Raw genomic sequence first — 22,543 nt, forward strand, 5'->3', positions numbered from 1 at the left:
TTTACAGATAAAGCGCTTGAGAAGATCAAAGTACAAAAGAGTTATTGATGTGTTTACAGTTGCAGTGAGTCTAATAACAATGTGAATGTGTTTACAGATAATGCACTTGTTTTTGAAGATCGAACAACCCGAAAAGTTTTCATATGCTGAATTGTTATTATGGTAATAACATCGATGAGAGTGACTTTAATAGAGAGTGTGAAATGTGGACAGCAACTGTATTATGGCAAGTACAGGTTTCGTTGCACAAGGGTACACACTGAAACAAAGTACATATGGGAGATGTGGTGAAGCCTGGTGTACAGCACACCTATTAACCCGTGTAGACAGACTCTGCAAGAACTGAGTGAGTGAGTGAGTATGGTTTTATGAGGCTTCTAGCAATATTCCAGCAATATCGCGGCACAGGGCACCAGAAATGGGTTTCACACATTGTACCCATGTCGGAACTGAACCCGGGTCTTCAATGAGTGAATGCTTTAACCACTAGGCTACCTGACCCCCTCTGCAAGAACTGAACTGGCCCACACTCATCCTGCCTTCCTGAACATTGATGTGAATATGTACATTTTAACGTGTTAAACATTTTAACTGAACAAGCATAAATATGGGTATGAAGTTGATGAGCTGTACTCCTTTGTTCTCATTATATTTGCCTTGTAAAGGGAGTGCCTAATCCTGTGTCACTGAACCACGTCTGAGCCCTGACTGACCCTGGGAATGCAACAAGGTCTTTCCCTCCTAAACATCAAATTTGGCGCTTCCAGGCCGACATAATTTTCCCCCCAACCAGATGTGATGTCATTACACTGGAAGTGCAAATAACATTATTATTAAAGTAGCTAGAGGCAAGGCGCCTTCATCTGGTTTGACTTTGTACTAGGCATGTATTTCCCCAAACCAGAGGTAATGGTATCACGAGGCAGGGGTGTTCAATTAGTATGCCGACTTGCCCGACCTGTGAAAGTAAAGTGCTGGGCCAATGGGAACATATAATTTAGATGCCCTCGGGCAAGCATGAAAATCGGCGGTATCAACTTTGCAACTTAGAAGATGCATCGGTCAGGTTGTCAACTGCAGATAAAGTATCTGACGACATTTTTATACTTCACACATTTCACTAGCTGTTGCTTCAGTTAATGAAGTCAAAATTAATGTTTTCTTCTGAAGTTGAAATTCAGGCTGGGTAAGTAATATTTGTAAGTTTACTTGCCCTTGGGCAAATAAGAAGTTTTGGTTTTTGAACTCCCCTGTTAGGGGTGACTATTGGGGCTATTGTTTTGAAACAGTTCGCCACACTTGCTGTGGTATTGCGATAGTATTAAACCAACTTTAGAGCTTGAGAATGATGTTTATCAATGTAATGGAATTGTATAGTATTGCTGCCAATGTCAAAGTCAGAATACCAATGGTGTTGTTGATATAGTACAATCGTTGGGCAAACAGTTGAAATGCATCGATAGTTTGATGTATCTTTACACACATGGCTATCATATATGAAATGTGTGGCACTATGTAATGATGGGCTATCTGGAATAGAAATAGCTCTGCAGGGGCTGCTTCCATTTTTGAAGGCCCTTGCAAACAAGCATCCTACCTGTGGTCATGCATTGCTGGAGGAAAAGAGGCAAATTTTGAACTTGTCTGAGGTAACACCACATGATGTATAAGTGAGTGAGTGAGTTGGGTTTAATGCTGCTTTTAACAGTATTCCAGTTATATCACAGCGTGTCATCTTAATGTGGGGGGAAAGCCCGAAGTGATGCAGGTCTCAGACGTTTACCACTTCAGTGAAACCCACGAGCACGGGTATGGTGCTGACAAACCTAGAACCATAATTAGGGCGAACCTGGATTCGAACCCACAATCATTGGTTTCTGGCGTGCCCAAGGGACGCAACTCTGCACAGCAAATCGCGGAGCCTTAGACGACTGGGCCACCCGTGCCCCCACATGATGTATAACCTATGTAGGCTGAAGCTCTAGAGAGTCTTAAGCTTGCTGTGCGAGGTTTACATCCACCTACTCTCTGTCACATTGCTTCTTAACTTTGCCTGATGTGATCTGTGTGGCCAACACAGTACCTTGACTAACATGTTAAGTCAATGTGTTTCTGTAGGAGGCCATGTGATGCGTGCTTGAGGAAGATTAACAGGAACTGAGAGATGTAATTTGTCATGATTTGTCTTGTTGATATTAAGCAGTGATTTTACAGCCTCTTGCCCTGCTAATGCTCTGATATATATAACTCATGCAGTTACATCAGATAATCATCAGCTCTGCATCTATCGGTTACCTATTCACAATGCAGAGATATAAGATATTCAACCATGAGACCACATTTACTAAATAACGGCAATTATGTTAAAAGACATGCAGATTCTATTTCCAGCAGTGAGAATGATTTATCAATGCCAGAGAATCATCAATCTTGATTATCTGCCACAACAGATTCCAGTGGGAGTAAAATGCAAAATAGTGATTAAAATGTATGAAGTGAATATTGAAAATCAGTGATGACACCAGGTTTTGCGAAAAGGGGTAAGCAGGACCTGTTCTACCAGTAGCCACTAACCACTAACACAATTTGCATTAAAAAAGTATTTGTTTGTTGCCTAATGCCCACCCAGCAAAACTCTTGCCATACAATGGCAGCCGGTGAGCAATCGAGTCTGGACCACACAATCCAGTGTTCAGTATCATAAGCAGTGATCCACGTCTTTGGGGTAAAACGCCACACTTTCAACCAAGCCATTTAAGCATGATACAAGCACTTAGGTGTGAAAACCATGTAATGGTCATAGTATAGGATAGCATGGCACATCATGTTGACTAACGATGTGTCAAATTCCTTTGAATGTCTACCTTAAGCCTTTGATGTTTAACCTTGATGAAAAAGCTTAGCTGTAAGTAAAATGCGATGTTCCATGAAATGTGAATAATGTGAACATGGTCTTAAGTACACAAGCAGGAGCTGTTGGCATATTGCTCAACATGAAAAGGAAATTCATGATGTGGAAATTGAAAGCAAGAAAATCCCTCATCATACAGCTTGATACAAGGGTTGCCATTATTTTGATTTCTATGCATAGATAAGGTGTTGGTATTTTTTTTAGGAAGGTGTGTGATGCAAAAAGTTCCATCACAATGATATCCCCAAATGTGTTTTGCGCTCATCACCAAGACTTAAAATTACCAAAGTAGTGTTGTGTTTGGAGTAAAATCACAGAAAAACTAATGTTACATGTTCACCTGATCTACCCTAATTGAGTAATTTACCGATAATTTCATCACCCTCCGACCAACCTTTCATTGGATTGTTCAAAGAAAAAGAATCATTTGAATCATCTGAGAATTAATCTATTTTATTCCAAAATAGAACAAAAAGGTCTTGAAAGTGTTTTTGTCAAATATTGTAATTGGTTATGTTAATCTACTTGTTACCTATTTCAATAACTAATATCTAAGTGAGTGAGTTAGTGTGGTTTTACACTAGGGCTGTTACGATTCACTCGCATATTCGGTGAATCGAACCGTATCCATTCATGAATTGAATTCTTTATTTGTGGTCACTAGAATCGAATATTTATGAATATGCAGTCATGTGCATTTACATACCTTGACCCTTGAAATATCCATAAGAACATATTATATGCATAGATTTCTTCAGACAACACTCTTTTATATTTAATTTGACAGTATTTTAGTCACTGGTCATTGTCACATTTGAGCAGATTCTAGTACCTGGATAAGTGCAGTATATAAATGTATAGTAAATTAATAATTAACAAACCATGTCAAATAATTTATTTTGTTATTGTTTCACTGAATATCATAAATAATACATCAACTGCTGACTGGTTATTGTATTAGTGAGGGGCAGTGGAGTAGCCTAGTGGTTAAATCGTTCGCTTGTCACGCCGAAGACCCGGGTTCGATTCCCCACATGGGTTCAATGTGTAAAGCCCATTTCTGGTGTACCCCGCTGTGATATTGCTGGAATATTGCTATGAGCGGCGTAAAACCATACTCACTTACTCACTATTGTATAGTGAATAAATATTCGTATTCGTTACCCTATATTCATGATACGAATCGTTTTTGTCTGATAGCGTATTCGTAGCAGCCCTATTTTACACCACATTTAGCAATATTTCAGCAATATCACGGCGGGGGACACAACAACCGGGCATTACACATTGTACCATATGAGGAACTGAAGGGTCTTCGTCGTGACAATCATACGCTTTAATGGCTAGGCTACCCCACTACCCCTGATGTCTAAGCTGTATACTTATGGCAAGAAAATGTTCCTTATTCACATTATTAATATTTTTTCTTGAATTTGGAATGTTTTGATGAAATTCTTTTCAACAATATGTTTAATTACAAAAACATTTGTTCTACCATAGTTTTTATAATATGAATGAATAAGTTTTCTTGGGACATTCTGTGGAAGAACACCAATTGTGATTTAGTTTTTCATATCACACAATACAAAACTTTATTTCATGCAGTGTATGAGCTCTGACGTATATTTATATACAGTGTATGTGTGTTTTGCATGTTTTATGTCTCCCGACATGGGTACAATGTGTGAAGCCCATTTCTGGTGTCCCCCGCCGTGATATTGCTGGAATATTGCTAAAAGCGGCGCTAAACCATACTCACTCACTCACTCACTCATGTTTTATGTCACCATGACCACTGTTTAAACCTCGGTTACCCAGACACTTGCTTTTAATCAACTATTGTTCGGATAAACAAATTTCCTGACATTTAAATCCCTTGGCAACTGATCTGTGTGACCTTTCCCTATGGAAGCAGATAAAAACCTCTGTTATATATAAGATTATTCAAGTATAATGCCCAGTGAAAAAACCCACTGTCATGTAAACAAAGCCGGAAATAGCAATTAGCTATATACACAAGTTTTCTCCCAATCTACTGGTGATTCGGGTAAAAAATACCCAATAAGATACATTCATGGAATTCTGTTGCAATGATGGGAATAAATTGTATCTGGAATCATTATTATGTCAAGAAACTTATATTTTATTATGATATATATAGTCTTATTTTAGTTGTAGTTTTTATTTTATATATCTAAAATAATAATAACCATAAGCATAGCACTTTTGTACAAATGATTGCTGTTGCCGGATATGTTTTTACATATGGAACAGTTTGATTAGTCACCCATGGAGATTTCCCCAATCATGTTGGCATGTAAAGTCAAACTACAACAAATATGACTTTTAGCGAGTCAAAAGTATGGCATTTATTACATATATAACCATTCTCTTTTCAGTAATGTTCGTTTTAGAGACTCAATATCGTTAATCTGAATGAGTTTGTGCGAATTAACTCACAATTTCGCCAAAATTAATGCAAACAATATTGAATGCAATTTTTGGAAAAAGTAAATAAAATAGATTACAAACAGTCCAGATAAACAGTGACCACTTTGTATGACCAGTGTGTGTAATAACATTGTTAAACACTGCGATCACATGATCCCTGGCTCTTGCATGTTGGATGCCGGGTGATGAATTGCGAAACAAAGATCGTCAAACTTGGTAGCTGTCCGGTAAGTGGGACACTGTTTGGACTGTTGGTAATTGAATTTCACTGTCCGGATCCGAAAACTGGATTTCCAGGTAAATGAAGCTTTTTATGTAATATACATTTCGTTTCAAGTACTTGTTGTCCGGTTGGTGAGGTTTCTGGACATCCGGGGTCCGGATAAGCGAGGTTCCACTGTATATAAATTCAATATCCTTTGTGCATTTCTGTACAAATCAATAATTGGGCATTGTTTCAAATGTAAGGTTTGACAGATATAGCCAATAGGGCTGGGACAGACCCATGGTTAGTCATGTGATATACTGTTTAATGGCAAAAGCAATAAAACACCATGGTTACACTACAAGTTGCTAATGATCGCATTTCTTTCTGACTAATATTGCAAGCATTACTTCTGACTTTTATGTGTCTGAGTAAAGATAAAGCTTCAGTCAACTTCAATGTCTTCATGATCGGATCAGTTGATAAATGTATCTAAATAGTTTTTAACAGGGTTCCAGTAAAACAATTCCCAGTTGGGCTATTTTGTACCCAACTCTTGATACCTATAATGGGGAAGCAGCAAAATCAGGTAAAAGGGGGTCAGATACCCGGGTAACAAATTTGGACTCATTCCAGGTGAGGTGAAATGGGGTTTAACATCGTTTCCAAGATTATTGCACTTATATAGCGACATGCTTGCACATGTGTGTGTGTGTGTGTCTGCTTGTACTAGTCCGGACTAATGCCGATTTATAGTGCTAGCTCACTGAGATACCATGACGCAGTTAAACATAAATACCCCACTCAGACACAGCATACTGACTCCAAGCTGACCAGTCCTTGTTTTAGCCCCTTAATGCCGAGCGCCAGACAGGGTAGCAACAAGTACCATCTTTTAACGTCTTTTGGTATGACGCGTTCGGGGATCGAACCCCAGACCTTCCGCTCTCTGGGCGGATGCTCTACCACTAGACCACGGAGGCAGTCGACTTGTTCCAGCCAAAATAGACAGTGAATCTAGTAATACTAGCTTTTGATATGGCGTTGTAAAAACCACATTCTTGATGAAGCAGGAAATTTGTCTGTGTTTGCAGGAAATTGCTCTCAACCAATTCTATGATTGTCTTCCATTTGACAGTGATATTGAAACAGTTATTGAAGTATCATCAATGCATTTATATAACTTAGCATACAGTGAGTATATTTATAGTGTTAAAACATTTTATTTTGTGCATGCTTTGTGATTAGGACCCAAGTGTGACACAATACTCAGGAATAAGATAATTCTTTTGGAAGCGTGACCATAATATAAGTAGAGGAATGTACCTGGTCTTTAGATTACAACAGAGTGTTCAATTTTTAAGTCGAATTTAGAGAAGACCCCACTTTTTGAGCAAACAGCAACTTAATCATCAAGATAATCGGACAACAGAGAAAAAACATGAAGAGAACTGAAGTCATTATTTTCAAAATATTTTATTTCAGTAGCTCTGTATATACATTTTGAGGATAATATGTTCACATCTGTACATGAAATCTATACACAACAATAGCAAGAACCAGTTGGCATACTAGTATCTAGTCTATTGAAGTGCAGTAAGTTTGAAGATCCATGCCCATTCACATGGCATTTTGTTGACGGGGATTGGAGGAATCTGTATGGTTATGCCCCCTCCGGCTCGTTCTTGAAAGCTGAAGTTACCGTCATATCCGAGCAAACTGACTGTAGTGGCTGCAGTTGTCTTGGGTGCCCCGAGCTGAAGCTCTGCATCCGGCCAGTTCAGTACAATGGCATAGACATTGCTCTGCTTCTGTACATACCTGGGGATAAGACTTACATTATAAGTGCCAGGCAATACCAAATGGGAAGAATAGAATACATGCTGTGTCTGGTATAACAGTAGTTGAATGGTCCAAATTTCTAAACCATATAATCAATAGTCCCCAACTGTGATGAAGAAAGAGATGTCAGGTCTCTGATAGAGATTTGAGTCTCTCATAAAAAAAAGTGGTTAATAAGAATATACATATATAGAAACGATACACTACGGACAATTGGGACAAGTATTTGTTAGTTGACTTGAAGGAACCTAGTTTTTTTTCATTAAATGTATTATGTAACATAAGCTATACCAGTTCATTGAAGGAACTAATATTATATTGCCAAACATTAGGCTGCATATGTTTCTTCCTTTAATACCACAGGAGACATCTGGGTTGCCTGGCTTGTGATAAAAGTGTATGTTATTCATGCCAACGACAGGGTGCAATTCCTGTCACGAGTTTTTCTCCTGCCAAGATATTGAAAGCTTATTGCAGAGTAGTACCTGAACACTCATTCACTCTTAATTATACATTTGATTTTAAAGTATATCTGATATGCAACTCACCAGATTCCTTTGGTCACTGTGTCATTCTGGGAGGTCCATGGTTTTGTGGAATAGATGCCCTCTCCATTTACGCTCAACCATCCGCCTAGTTGGCGCAGTCTTTCCTCATAGAGTGCACTGATCATACCGTATTTGGTTGGCCCTACATTGATGAGCATGTTGCCTCCACAACTGGCAAAAGAATAATGAAAAAGTGTAAGCATGTCTTTGCCATTATTTCTTTTTTCAGAAGATATCACTCAAATGTATGTACTACATAAACCCCAAAGACATTTTACTACTTTCAAGCTTTGGATAAAGTGGCAGACTGCAAGAAACAAAATTACTTAACAAGAATTTGAATAATTTACACAGTCTATAGAGACATACATATGTAAGGAGATCTATATATAGTGTTTAAAATTTAAAAAATGTCTTGCTGCCATCGAGACACACTGACTTTAAAAGCTGCAGGCCCTGACCAAACACTACAGGCCCTCATTTTAAAAAACCCTGCTGCTTATTGTGACAAATAAATCAAGAAAAAAATGTACTGCAGGCCATAAAGACACATACAAATTTGAAACTATGGGCCCGACATAAGATCTACCTGCCACGGGCATGTGTGCAGATGCTTATTTCAAACATTTTGCATGTATGCAAATAAGGCAATATTGTAGCAAGATTGTCACTACATGAAGATAAAATGTCTCCTCGAGCCTCCAGTTTTCTGTGAACCTGTACAGACTCATTATTCATCCTCACCTGATGGTCTCGGCAAATGTACTTAAGATTTCTTCCATGTTGAGGTAGGCTGCCAGATCAGCATTACGCCGGAAACCCCATGACTTTTTGTCTATTGTCATGGCATTCTCAAACTTACGGGGCTGTAGTGTTCCTGTGGAAACAAATGGCCGGAATATGTAACAATTTCAGTCAGTAGACAGTTTCATGGGATAGTCATTGATGGACCTGTATCTCCCTGGAACTTTAATTTGGGCATGACTTGTGTTCATTTCTTCTCTGCAGTTTTTGTCATGTAAATGCGAAAGAGCTATTGCTGACAGGTGTGATAAACTAATGAACATTCAACTTCTATGGTGAGCCAAGTAGATTGCACCAAAATGAACATATATAATGCTTTGTATGTATCAGCCACTAGTCCTAAACTCCAATCTGTCTTTCTGTCTGTCTGTCTGTCTGTCCCTCCATCCATCCATCCCCCCATCCATCTGTCCATCCCTTCATCCATCCCTCTGTCCTTCCATCTGTCCCTCCGTTCGTCTGCTTATGTATATATACATGCCTGGGTTGTATCTGTCCATGCAGGTGAGGAAACCTCCGTGATGACATGTGGCATCTTTTCCCCATCGGTCGTTGGTCACCACAGAGTCCTTGGTGGGACTGAAATGCAAGGGTACAATGGGGTCACCACAGAATCATAATGCATTAGAATGGATACTAATAACATCATCAACATAATCATTTACCTCAAATATTATATTATTCACAGGAACTGGAACTGTCTATGGATAAAAGTTATTTTTGTTGTTTTGCTCTGAGGTTTGGCTGCAAAGTTCTGAGCCTTAACAGGTTGCATGTATCACGCACAGTACTTTACATGCTTACAGGTTGCATTTGAACCAAATGCACAACCAGCCAACATTTTTCTTAAGGGATCAAAGTGACTAGGTACTTTCTGTTGATGAAACTGACAAAATTGGCTCCCATGCTGTCATCAAGTATCTCCAGCTGAAAGGGCTAACTTCACCAGCCATCCATGTGTCCATGGTGTCCATGGTCTCCATGGTGTACTCCTTCCTTTGCCACTGTTAAGAGGTGGGCAGCAGAGTTCAAGAGGGAAAAAGAGAGCCTCGAAGATGATCCAAGATCAGGAAGATCAACTGACCACTAAGGAAAGTTTTGTTAACATATTATTGATGATTGAGGATTCACCACACATCACATAGCCATTACCGAAAGAATATCTCATCAGAGTGTTGACAGCTGAACATGACAAAAGTTCGGCATGTGAAGTTGGAAAGCTTCTGAATCCTGATCAGAAATGCTCCAGGTTCATTGTCTGTTGTGAGATTTAGGTCATTTTGAAGCAGACCGAGCTGATGTTGTTGAGTGATTTGTGACCATGGCTTATTCTTGGTTTCACCACTGTCAGCTGGAGACTAGATTACTGTCAAAGTGGTGGAAACATCTAATGTCTTCTCCAAAGGGAAAATCAGTTCCATCAGCCGGCAGGATAATGGCTTCGGTTTTCCTGGATTCCAAAGGAATCCTACCTCCTGACCTAGCTCTCAGATAGCTAATGGCGAATAGTATGCTAATCTGCTTTGGTAATATTAAGGGCACTAAAGCTGTGTTGTTTCCTTCTGGACAATGCACCTGTAGACAAGTTTGGCGTTGCCATTGCCAATTGGCGACCATTATGCATACGTGGAGAACTTTTTACACCATCAGCCCAGGAAGCCTTCTAAACCAAATGGATCCAGGCACTCCAGCATCTTTGGCAGAAATGTGGATCTTAGAGGGGATTATGATGAAAAATAATTAACAACCAAATCCATCAACCCAGTCCATCATATGTAGGCTCAGAACATTTGTATTTCAGATAATTTTGATTTACAATGTACACCTTTCATCACATAATATACATGCATACAGTGACTTTTGTTACCACACCTTGAGGATGAAAGATGAATTCATTATTTTTGTGGATTCTTCAAAGGTGTATCAAAATGACGAGTTCTAATTACCAATTAAATTATATTATAATGTAACCTTATTATGAGACTAGGGTGGCCTAGTGGTTAAAGCGTTTGCTCATTGTACTGATGGCAGAGGTTGGAATTCCCACAATGGTAGATTGTGTGAAGCCATTTCTGGTTTCCCTGCCCAAATGGCTGGAATATTTCTAAAAGCATGAATACACAATGCCATGGGAGCATTGCCAATTCACACTTGTCAGAGGGGTACTCAAAGTACGTGATCTAGACTACCAGTTGTCGGACTTCCATTTTTGTGGGAGCCTCGGTGGCTGAGTGATTACATCGCTAACTTTGTGTGCTGGCGATTAGGTGCCTCACTCTGGCAAGTGTGGGTTCGAATCCCGGACGGGACTCAACCCAAAAAAGTACGAGAATCTGTACTTTACTAAGAAAGTGTTATCCCAAATATAACATTTGTTGCTAAAAGCAGCTTAAAACCATACTCACTGACTCCCAGGTCCTCACCTTTCATTATATAGCCAGGCCAGAAATTCTGCAGATTTCCAGTAGGAGGAAGGTGCCTCCCAGTCACCGTCAGACCAAATTACTTCAGGCTTGTACTTCTCGCTAATCTCTATCAACTCAGGAATTGTCTTCTCCTGTAATGAAAGGGTAAAATATAGATATGTATTTTTTATCCTAGTCAAATTTTGTAAAATGTGATGGTTTGATGATATTCATTATAATTTGCTTAATCACAAATCTTTTTTCTCTTTTGACTCGTGAAGATCGGGGGGTGGAATAGGTCTTCAGCAACCCATGCTTGCCCTAAAAGGTGACTATGCTTGTCGTAAAAGACAACTAACTAGATCGAGTGGTCAGGCTACCTGACATGTCATCGTATCCCAATTGCATGGATCGATGCTCATGATGTCAATCACTGGATTGTTTGGTCTAGATTTGATTATTTACAGACCGCCGTGATATTGCTGGAATATTGCTGAGTGTGACGTTAAACAACAAACAAACAAACAAACAAACAAACATGTTCTCTTTCAAATCCCTGTAGGAAAAAATGTTTTAAAACATATAACAGTTTTTATAAACCTCGATTCTGGCATTTGTGAAATTGGATGTTGTTTACTCAAGAAATTCAAAGTTTTCTTTTGAGAAAGTCATTAAAGAATCCTTGACATAATAACGATGATAGACACAGAAAGAGATTAGTTACTGAACTAGAAATAGAAACTGCTTCATCTGATGCCATGCCTTATCTGTTTGGTTTGAGAGAGTTACATAGGGATAAGTATTAGCTGGAAAGGTTAAACCAGACTTTTAGAAGATACTCTATCTTTGTCTCACATATGTATAATGATATGCGTACAAACAAAATTCATTAATAATTGTGAAAATATTTTAATAATACATGTACTCCTAACTGTCAATGATTACACTAAACATGTTTCTGTTATTTGGCAGCAATCATAAGAGGGAGACATGGTCTATCCAAGACTGGTTTACCTGCCCTTGAGTGCTTGCACTCCCCTCTTGCAGTCACTAGCATCTTGCAGGTGAAGGGAAGGGTACCAGTCAGAAACCTATTTTCCCATACAGCATTTCAATTCCTGTGCGCCAGTTGGCCCTCTGGATCAAACTTATCTAGTATTTTTTTAGGTTCAGAGTGACAAAACTTTCCACAAGTCTAAGACAAGAATTTACATGTGACATTCAAGGCCTCAGTAAAGTTTTCAATTTTTTTATGGTTGATATGTGGAGGACATTTCCAAATTTGACGCATGAGGGAGTCATTGTCCAATGCAATTCCATATTTTGACTTGTACCATATGTTCCTGCGTTTTTTTCAGGTGAACAATTGCCTTGCCTTTACATGTGTTTGTGATGAGTGCTACCAGAGTGGTAGGATACGCTCACCTTTTTGCAAACACCTGGTATCAGCATTTTGATAGTCATTCATGAACATGCTCATGATATAGTTCAATGGAGATGTCTTATGAATATGAAAAGAGTTTTGTCTCTTTTTTTGCTTTGCGTCTTTGACATATTTATAACTTTGATATGAATTTGATGTAAACAGAATTAATTCTTTGAGTAAAAATTGCAGTTAGGTTTGTTCCCATTTTAGTTAAGAGAGGCAAACATTTCACATTAAACTCTTTGAGAATAATGATACCTTGGTGTTTTTTTCAAAAGAGATATTCTCAAACATTGTGGTTTTGACAAAATCAGATGAAACGCAACAAAACATGGATGCTCTTTGTTATCAAATGCTTTATAGGGCATCTGGGTATCTATACTACCCAGGGTTAGAACTAAACTCAAAAGCTTTACTTGCAAGGATAAAGAGAAAATCCCTTGTAAATGTTAAAAACGATGGGGAAATTTGTGATTGTGATCACCTGAAAGCAGCAGAAATACAAGGGAAACCATTATCTAATAATACTAAATGATGTTTACACCAACACCTCATAGGATAACTAAGTATTAACACCACATGATACTTACAGGAACATTTCTAACTATTAATACTAACTGATACCTCTTTCACATAACAGCTGTAAGTATTGATACTGTATTATACTTACATCAACAAAGCGTGATGTAGAAAAGTTGTTGGCCTTGTCTTGAAGGTACAGGGGATGGAACCATTCAAACAGGGAGTGGTACAGACCAAAGCGGATGTTAGTGTTTCCTCGTATCGCTGCTGCTAGTTCGCCTGTTAGGAATTGTTTGAAGATCAGATGCAGTATATATGGTAGCAAATGGATCAAAATAATGTTTCTGAACCAATCTTCAACAATATATTGAATATAAATATAATTTGAGAGATAAAATGATTTGAGGCATTGTTAATTGCATATTTTCTTTTAGTATCTGATATTAAACATCATCACCTCAAAATTATGCACATTCCATAATGTAAATAGATGGATCAGGTTAGATAGTTGTCCATGAGTGCATCCTTGAGATTGGCTCACACTATCGACCACTGGTTATTCAGGCATTAGTAGTGTGTGCTATCCACTTTGAGTTGAATAATTGCTGGCACAGAGGCTGAAAGCTAGTTCAGAATGGTTTCATTAAATTTTGCAGTATATATAGGTATAACTGGTGTGCACATTTTTAACATGTTTACCTCCATCGATGTAAAAAATGTTGACGTCAATTCCTATGAATAAATAAGTCAACAATAATAACTTCACAGACTTAATCAGTAACACAAAAATTTATTTTTTACTCATACACTGCCAAAAAACTGAGTTTCTTACCCACGAGATCTCTGTTGGGTCCAAGCATCTGGGAGTTCCAGTTGAAGGAGACATTCGTTGGCCAGTTGCAGAAACCTTCATGATGCTTGCTGACTAACACAGCATATCTGAAATAGTATAACAGTTGAGTATTATTTAATTTGAAGGGGAATCATAATATTGAATATAATATTTATTTTGAATTTCATGTACAACATTGAGTATGATAACAAAATGAAAAGTAGCATATGTCAAGGTAGATTTTACTATTATAGTTATCGTCAAGGTCATAACTGTCAACACTGTGGGGATCCTGGGTGAGAATTTCTCCTGAAACTATAAGACACCTTAATGGATTCCGTGGGCTGACTCGGTGGCTTGGTTGATTGCGTGTCACTGTACCCCAATGGCATTGATTGGTACTCCTAATATCAATCACTGGATTATCTAGTCCAGACTTGATTGCTTTCAGGCTGCTGTCATATAGCTGTTTCAGTGCTAAGTGTGATGTAAATCAAAACAAACAAACAAACAAAACACATTTAGAAAAGGTAAATATAGTGGTAGGTTTTCGGCAGTGAAAGAAATAGAAACCCTTAGAATGCAATATATTCCCTCTACATTTTGGTATTTTAACCCAGACAATCCATTAAACAATAAAGTACATTATCATACCTCCATGTCAGAATGATGAGATATGATTGGTCTTGATAAAATACTATGTATCCTGCCTTGGAGGGAAATAAATTTCTCACCAGGTGAACAAATCTCTCATACCCCCCCACTAACAAGTTGGCCTGCAACTGGATTTCTGAGAGGCAGAATAAATCCCTTATACCCCGCTTCGAAGCAAAATGCTGCACGCTTTTTCCAAGTCAATGGTAGTAACGTGACATAGCCCAAGTTAAACTCACCTAAAACGAACAGCTGTTTTCTATCGATTCTAATTCTTTTACAATGTCATATGATAACATGTCGGTAAGATAAATTCAATGTATCAGGATCACCCCTCATGATCCTGCTACAACTTATATTATCTGGCCTAAGTTTGAAGCGATATATTGTCCTCATTCTTCACCACTCGCCCCTTTCCGTAAACTGCAAGAAGACTCGTCCCCCTATCGATGAATGTTATGTGCGAAAATACCACAAACCAATCAGAATGCGCGAATGATTTCAAGTTCTTCGTCAAAGAATCCCTCAGAAATATTTTTTGATTTTACATATGTCTTGCACCTAAAAGTATACCAAAGACACAGTTAAATGTGTTCAATCATACTGTATAATTTCGCCTGTCCTGATGTGGATTAAATTGCATTTGAAATATATATGATATATGGGGAAATATATGTGAACCATTACGCAACAAGTTGACAATTGTTTAAGGTATGCCCGTTTGCGCTAAGACGGAACCCGGTTGCAAAAATGGCCATGAGAGGGGCACGAGTCGCTATTCGGCTTGTCCCGGAATAACACGAGTTGAGTCACGAAAAAATGATATTCTCCTCAGCAGGAACACTCTTTCTGCACACTTTGTTGTTTACACCACCGTCAGCAATATTCTAGCCATATAATTGTACACTGTAAGTAATCAAATCTAGGCCAAAATTGATATTAAGAGAAACATTTGAGGTTGTCAGGGTACAATAACATGCAAGCAACCAAATCCCTGCGTCTGACCGCCCAGTCTTCATGTGGTATGCATTAGGGGCAGTGGAGACGTAATCAGATATGAGTTTGTTTGTATGTTGTTTAACGCCGCACTCAGCAATATTGCAGCTATATGATGGTGGTCTGTAAATAATTGAGTCTGGACCAGAATATCCAGTGCTTGATATCATGAGCATCGATCCACGCAATTGGGATAGATGACATGCATCAACCAAGTCAGCAAGCCTGACCACCCGATCCCGTTAGTCGCCTCTTACGACAAGCATCTAAGTCGCCTTTTACGGCAAGCATATGGGTTGCTGAAGATCAATTCTACCACGGATCTTCACGGGTCCTCCAGATACGAGTCCCAATGTGATCACACTCCACCCAGACCATAATATAGTAAATGTCCAGAAACTTACTGAACCAATTAAAACACTACAATATGAAATTGATAGATGATAATTATCCTTGTTAAAGCTATCCCAGGTATTGTAACCTGATGAACTTACTGTGCACCAGATGCATTGAAGATGTTGGCCCACTGTACTGGATCAAAAAACTCAGCTGTAAAATCCCTGGCAAAATCTGCATATGTCCAGTCTGGTCGGTAATTGTCTTTCATGAAAGCAACAACGTCTGGAACCTTCTGCCCTTGCCAGAGCCACCAGAACCACTCAGAACCATAACTGGGCACGGAAAAGATACCCCAGTGAATGAAGATTCCAAGTTTGGCTTCATCGTACCATGCTGGCAGAGGTCTAGAATCTATAGAAGCCCAGTTAGGTTCATATCGAGTGAATTTTGCTTTGTCCTTTGCTGTTGGTGTTGCTACACACAGGCAGACAAAGGCAAAAAGCAGAGAGCCTTCAAGGAGCCTCTTCATCTTGGAGAAAGATACCTTCGACTATCCGCTGTTGAAGCTGTGAGATTATATGTACTGACAGGTAGATGACACTTACCCTGACCTCTATCATCCACCAGTATCACATCTTGTCCATGCTGGCTGTCCATGTATGTAACGTTGTAACTGGGTGCTTAGCTCACCTGGTATTTAGTGGTAGAATTAAGGGCATATCATTTTGTCAACAGTCAAACCTCTTGTTGATGCACAACATTCCGTTTGAAAAGCTATTTAGGTAAGGGTTTTGAGTACATTTCACAAAGTTATTTTGGCAATATGACTATTATAACTTACTTTAGTATTATTATCAATATACAAATAATTTCTCTTGACGAGGTCAGTATGCAAAAACAAGGTCCCAAGGACCCGAGAATGCGACCCCAGATGTCGTCTGACCAGCCTGAGGCCTCAATTTTCGTGATTTGGTGGTCTCCATTGAAATGTATTGTTTGGTCACAAGATACAAACTAACCAATTGAAGTGCAAGATATTTTGATAGAGGTATAACATCATATCAGCACCTGTGTATTATGATACATATCCTATAGGCACCTGTGTATTATGATACATTTCAAAACAGCACCTGTGTATTATGATACATATCAAAACAGCACCTGTGTATTATGATACATATCATATCAGCACCTGGTACATATTGTATCAGTGTATTGTGACACTTATTGTATCAGTACCTGTGTATTATATACATATCATATCAACACCAGTGTATAGTGACACGTTGCATCAGCACCTGTGTATTATGATACATTGTGTATCAGCACCTGTGTATTATGATACATGTTGTATCAGCACCTGTGTATTATGATACATGTTGTATCAGCACCTGTGTATTATGATACATGTTGTATCAGCACCTGTGTATTATGATACATGTTGTATCAGCACCTGTGTATTATGATACATGTTGTATCAGCACCTGTGTATTATGATACATGTTGTATCAGCACCTGTGTATTATGATACATGTTGTATCAGCACCTGTGTATTATGCATACATGTTGTATCAACACCTGTGTATTATGCATACATTAGTAGGTATGCAATTGTTCATGGCCTGATGAGTGACATGTCAAGATATCATGCTAATATATTGATAGGATCAATAGATGTACTAAAATAAAAAAATATATTTGTAGTGTTCACAGCATTTACTCTTCTTTTGTTTTGATCTCTTTCTTAGTGGGATATGTGTTCTAGTGTTTTAGAAAGTTATAATGTGCTTGATATTGATCCCTTCATATGTCACAGCCTAATATGTAGTTGTTTCCGACATACTCTGCAATTTTCGAGCTATATGACAGGTCTGTAAATAATCAAGTCTGGACCAGGCTATCCAGTGGTTGATATCATGAGCAATGATCCATGCAGTTGTGATACAATGACATGCATCAACCAAGTCAGTTAGCCTGACCACCTGATCCTGTTAGTTGCCTCTTGCAACAAGCATAGGTTGCTGAAGGCCTGTTCTACACATGGGTCCATGTTGTATCATTGAAATAATGTATATCAGGATGACGTGTATCAGAGCTTCACCCACATTGGCAGCCAGCTATAAATAAAAACAACAACAACCATTTCATAATCATAAGAAATATCAACTCAAAGAAGAGTCTCTTATACTCTTATTAAACTAGTAAATAGTTTTGCTGTATGAGGGGTTACTCCAGTATTATCAATCCATGATGTTTTATGCTCTGCAAAGGTTGACAGGGCTTTTTACTGCGTTGCCAGTATTTTAATTTTTTTCGTCGCCTAGGTAAACAATGTACTCGATTTATGTAGGGAGTTTCTCATGCTTTATCTTTTGACACTTCACATGCTGCAAAGCTTGCCAAGATATTGCACTGCCTTGCATCAACACCCATCTGTTATGAAACAAGTGTGTAAAGTGGCCCTATTAGGAATTATTCAAGTAGCAACAATCCATGATATTTTATGCTCTGCAAAGTCTGACCAGGTCTTTAACTGCTTTGCCATTATTTTTATTTTTATTTTTTATTCATCGCATATGTACGCAATGTACATGTTTTATGTGGGAGTTTCTCATGCTTATCTATGACATTGCATGCTGCAAAGTTTGCCAAGATATTGTTTGCCTTGCATCAGCAACCAACTGTTAAACTAGTTGGTATCAGCATCCAACTGTGTCATTTTGTGTAGTTTAGTTGAATAAATATTATTGCGCCCGAACCAGAGTTTGTTAAAACTTCAATATTCAGACAATAAAAGCACAATTAGTTGAATGTATAGGTGAGCTACAATTGTCCTCAGGTGAATATTATTCTGGATGTGGTCACAAGACAGCATAGGTCAGATATCGTGATTGGGGAGGACAATTATATCAGTCATAGCCTCTGGTGTGTTTGCGGAGTGCTGATATCGCATGAACTTGCATCTTCAAGGTGGATAACAGATGGATATGAAACGTTCTCGTTCATGTTAAGACGCAGAAGCTATTTGACTATCTATTTATATCATGTTCTTATTTGTCATGTGATAATTTGTTATGTCATTTGAGTGATAGAGGCAGTTGTGTAATGACTGACCCAGTAAGTTGAAAATTGGCATAAATTGGCCTGCCTTGAGAATTACAACACCATAAAGTTAACAAACATTACAAAATACCCTAAGACATGGTCTGTTAAATTTTGTTGGCAGTGAAACAATGCCCTGTGACGTCAGCCTAAAAACAGGGATGCTGGGGTCATCGAGTGTGAACTCTTCTCATTGACACCTCACATCTACAGGCCATGTCATTGAATAAACAGCAATATTAGGAGTTTTCACATATTGTTTGACTAAGAATAACCTATGGTGGTGCATTTTTTAGCAAGTTGTGAAAGATATGCTATTTACAACATTGTTAAATGTTAAGCTTCATTCATGGGGCAATAGCAGTAACAACGTTGGGATCTAATATATGTGATGGTCAACCACATCAGACTTCAGTGTCATGGACCATCAATGGATTGTCTGGTCCAGGCTCAATTATTTACAGTGAGTGAGTGAGTGAGTTTTGTTTAACACCGTTTTCAACAGTATTCCAGTAATATCACGGCGTGTCAGCTTAATGTGGGAGGAAAGCCCGAAGTGATGCAGGTCTCTGACGTTTACCACTTCGGTGAAACCCACGAGCACGGGTATGGTGCTGACAAACCTAGAAACATAATCGGGGCGAACCGGGATTCAAACCCAGAATCATAGGTTTCTGGCATGCCCAAGGGACGCAACTCTGCACAGCGAATCGCGGCGTCTTAGATGACTGGGCCACCCATGCCCCCCAATTATTTACAGACCGCCATCACGCCAGCTAGAATTGTTGAGTTTGGCATTAAACAACAAACAAACAAACAAATGAACAATAAGGCTACAACAGGTGAAGTGCGAAGAGTGTTCATGATGCAGGGATTGACTTAGGCAGCAATTCTGTGATATTCCCGCATAGTAGTCATAGATATCGCATCAACATTCATTCAGCGTGATTGAAAATCGGGTACATCTTTCAATATTTTTATCTGCATTGTCACTCTTAGTTCAACCTTTTATTCAAATTGAAAATGTGGTATTGCTTGAATAAAATTTACTACCATACCTAATAATATCAATAAAAAAACTTACACGATGGTTTATTCAATCGTCAAAAGTTGTCAGTCGAAACAGTGTATTGCATACTAGCAACACTGCATGGAATAACTGATTCCTATATCACTGCATGGAACTTTGCATCAGCTGACAATGGTGAAGCTGACAACATTTTTTATCCCTGATTAGCAACACGAGTATTTGTTTTTTCAACATAAACACTTTAGTAGTGGATGTAAATATTATTCCGTGGTTTACAACGCCAAGTCATCAAACATATTTTTTGTCACTTAAATCCTAGCAGAAATCGAAGACTTACATGTATGTACATCTGTGCAGAAATCAAGAGATAAAAAAGGGCAATCATGGGTAAAGTTTCAAAACACAAGCAAATTTCGATTTTGGAATGACAACAAAACAAACACTAAATGTATATACCTACAACTCTTTCCCCATAAATTTCAGATCACAAATGATCGTATTTTAGATAAGATGGCACTGGTGGGAAAATTTTCATGAACTTTTCGTGTAATAATGGCCACCATGTGTAAGTTACGAATTTGAACTATTTCTAGCGGCCATTAGCAGCAAGTTGGATTCAGATTTTTTATAATATGCTATGATACGTTTGCTTCCAGATTTGTCCATGAAAATTGAAAACTGTGACTTAATCATGCAAATGTAACTCATAAACATCATGAATGTCAACAGTCTTTTCAACTTCCAGTTACTCGTAAACATTTTCTGGCTGCTGCACATGGCAAACATGCCGCCTTCTATGGGAAATAAATGACTTAATTGTTGCTAATTTAACAAAAGTGTGCACCCGGAGCAATAGTTATTGTATGATGAACTCACTTCTAATTAATTGAAAAGTATATTGATAAGATTTCATTTGATTCAGTACACACTACAGACGGAAAATTGATGAAAGCACTGGAATGTAAATAATATTTTTTTTGCCAACAAACTCTGACACCAAATACAACAGTCGCTTTTTAGGGATAATTTTTTGTAACAATTACATGTCAAAGTAACAAAAGGGATGATCAAATTCTATGGCGGAAAATGATAAACGTGTATATGAGATACTGAGCTGTAATGAGATTTGCCAATGATGTGTTTCCACCTGTCATTTGTAGCCAGGCCATACATTCTGCAGCTTTCTGTAGTGGAAGGTGCCTCCCAGTCTCTGTCAGACCACACCACTTGAGACTTGTGTCTTTTCCTGCTATAAAAACATGACAAAAGTCAAAAGTCAAATTTGGATGTTTCTGAAAATCACGGGTTAAAAAAAAAGATGATGCCTCAGACAATAACACTGACTTGATCTCAATACTTGAAATCAATCAATCAATTTCTTACTCCTTTCCATGACATTTTGGTCTTTCAGAATGGAAACAGCAGCTGCTGAAATGTGGATGACTTAGTGTGCATTGTATTCTCAAATCTTTGACTATATTGTTTTGCCTATCTTAACCTCTTGGGAATTGTATTGATTTGTAATGTCGTTGATGTTGATTGTCACTTGAGGTTGGTGGATGTCTGATCTATATATCAGTTATTGTTTGTTCATGATAACCCACATCTCAACGGGTTTATTATTATTGTCACTGACAATTTGCCCTTTATGTCCAATGTTTCTGTTTCGTTGAGTAATCGAGACTTCGTATTCTCTGGCGTTGATGTTTTATATTTACCCAAACAAGGGATGATTCCACAGGTAATCATATGTCTTGTTTACTACATCTCGATGTATTAGTGGTGAAACTGAATATGGTATTGCAAAGTTAGAGTCTCCTGTTCTTTACGATAAGAATTGCTTGATGTGATATTGTCTGGAAAAGCTGGCAAGTTAAATTTTGATCTGTAATAAACTGTTGCTACTGGTTATATAGTACTGCTAAATAAGCAGCTTCATGTAAATAGGGATGAAAGCTGTATCAATTTGAATACTGCTGCTTCAGCACTTTTGTTTTGAAAGTAGCGCTAATTGTAGGTCAGTCTGCAAAGTGAGAAGGTTGTAAATGACAACTGTCAATGTCACAGTGATGGTGATTTGCAAGGTATGTTTTTCACTAAAATCTCTTTTCCTGTGGGTTCAGGATTTCTTTCTTAGTAATCAAGGATCCATTTCACTAAAAAATGTGTATTGAATACAGTTTGTTATTTTTATTTGTTTAAAATAAATAATTGTTCACAATTTTCTGTAGGCAAATATAATATACCTAAACAGTAAAAAAAAATGTTCTGATCTCAAATCAAAATCCTGGCCCTGTCTGTTACAATAGGATAGATGCTCTCTAAAGCAAGATGCATGGGATGTACTCTCTGTTTAAATGATGTTCTACCTTAAAGTGTTTTCCAAACCTGAAACGATGAAATAATTCTGAAGGTGCATATTACTTCCTTATGAAGGCAGCTTTAGGCATTTGACTTTCTGTTGAAAAGCTGTCCT

General features: G+C 38.2%; 2 protein-coding genes across 4 annotated transcripts in view; one reads left to right on the forward strand and one right to left on the reverse strand.

The window, feature by feature from the left end:
* The window catches only part of LOC124149127 (blood vessel epicardial substance-like), a 200,272-nt gene that overhangs the window by 67,546 nt on the left and 110,183 nt on the right, over positions 1-22,543 (forward strand). The window lies entirely within an intron of this gene.
* On the reverse strand, positions 7,028-16,503 carry LOC124149117 (alpha-L-fucosidase-like). Its single transcript, XM_046520486.2, has 8 exons — positions 16,091-16,503; positions 13,947-14,053; positions 13,263-13,393; positions 11,185-11,318; positions 9,243-9,340; positions 8,702-8,834; positions 7,958-8,128; positions 7,028-7,388 (listed from the first exon to the last, which is right to left on the reverse strand). The coding sequence occupies exons 1-8, from the start codon at positions 16,462-16,464 to the stop codon at positions 7,151-7,153; spliced, it is 1,386 nt and encodes a 461-aa protein (XP_046376442.2). The 5' UTR covers positions 16,465-16,503; the 3' UTR covers positions 7,028-7,150.

Source organism: Haliotis rufescens, unplaced genomic scaffold (genome assembly GCF_023055435.1).
Source record: "Haliotis rufescens isolate VD_foot unplaced genomic scaffold, xgHalRufe1.0.p SCAF_32, whole genome shotgun sequence".
NCBI classification, from domain to species: domain Eukaryota; kingdom Metazoa; phylum Mollusca; class Gastropoda; order Lepetellida; family Haliotidae; genus Haliotis; species Haliotis rufescens.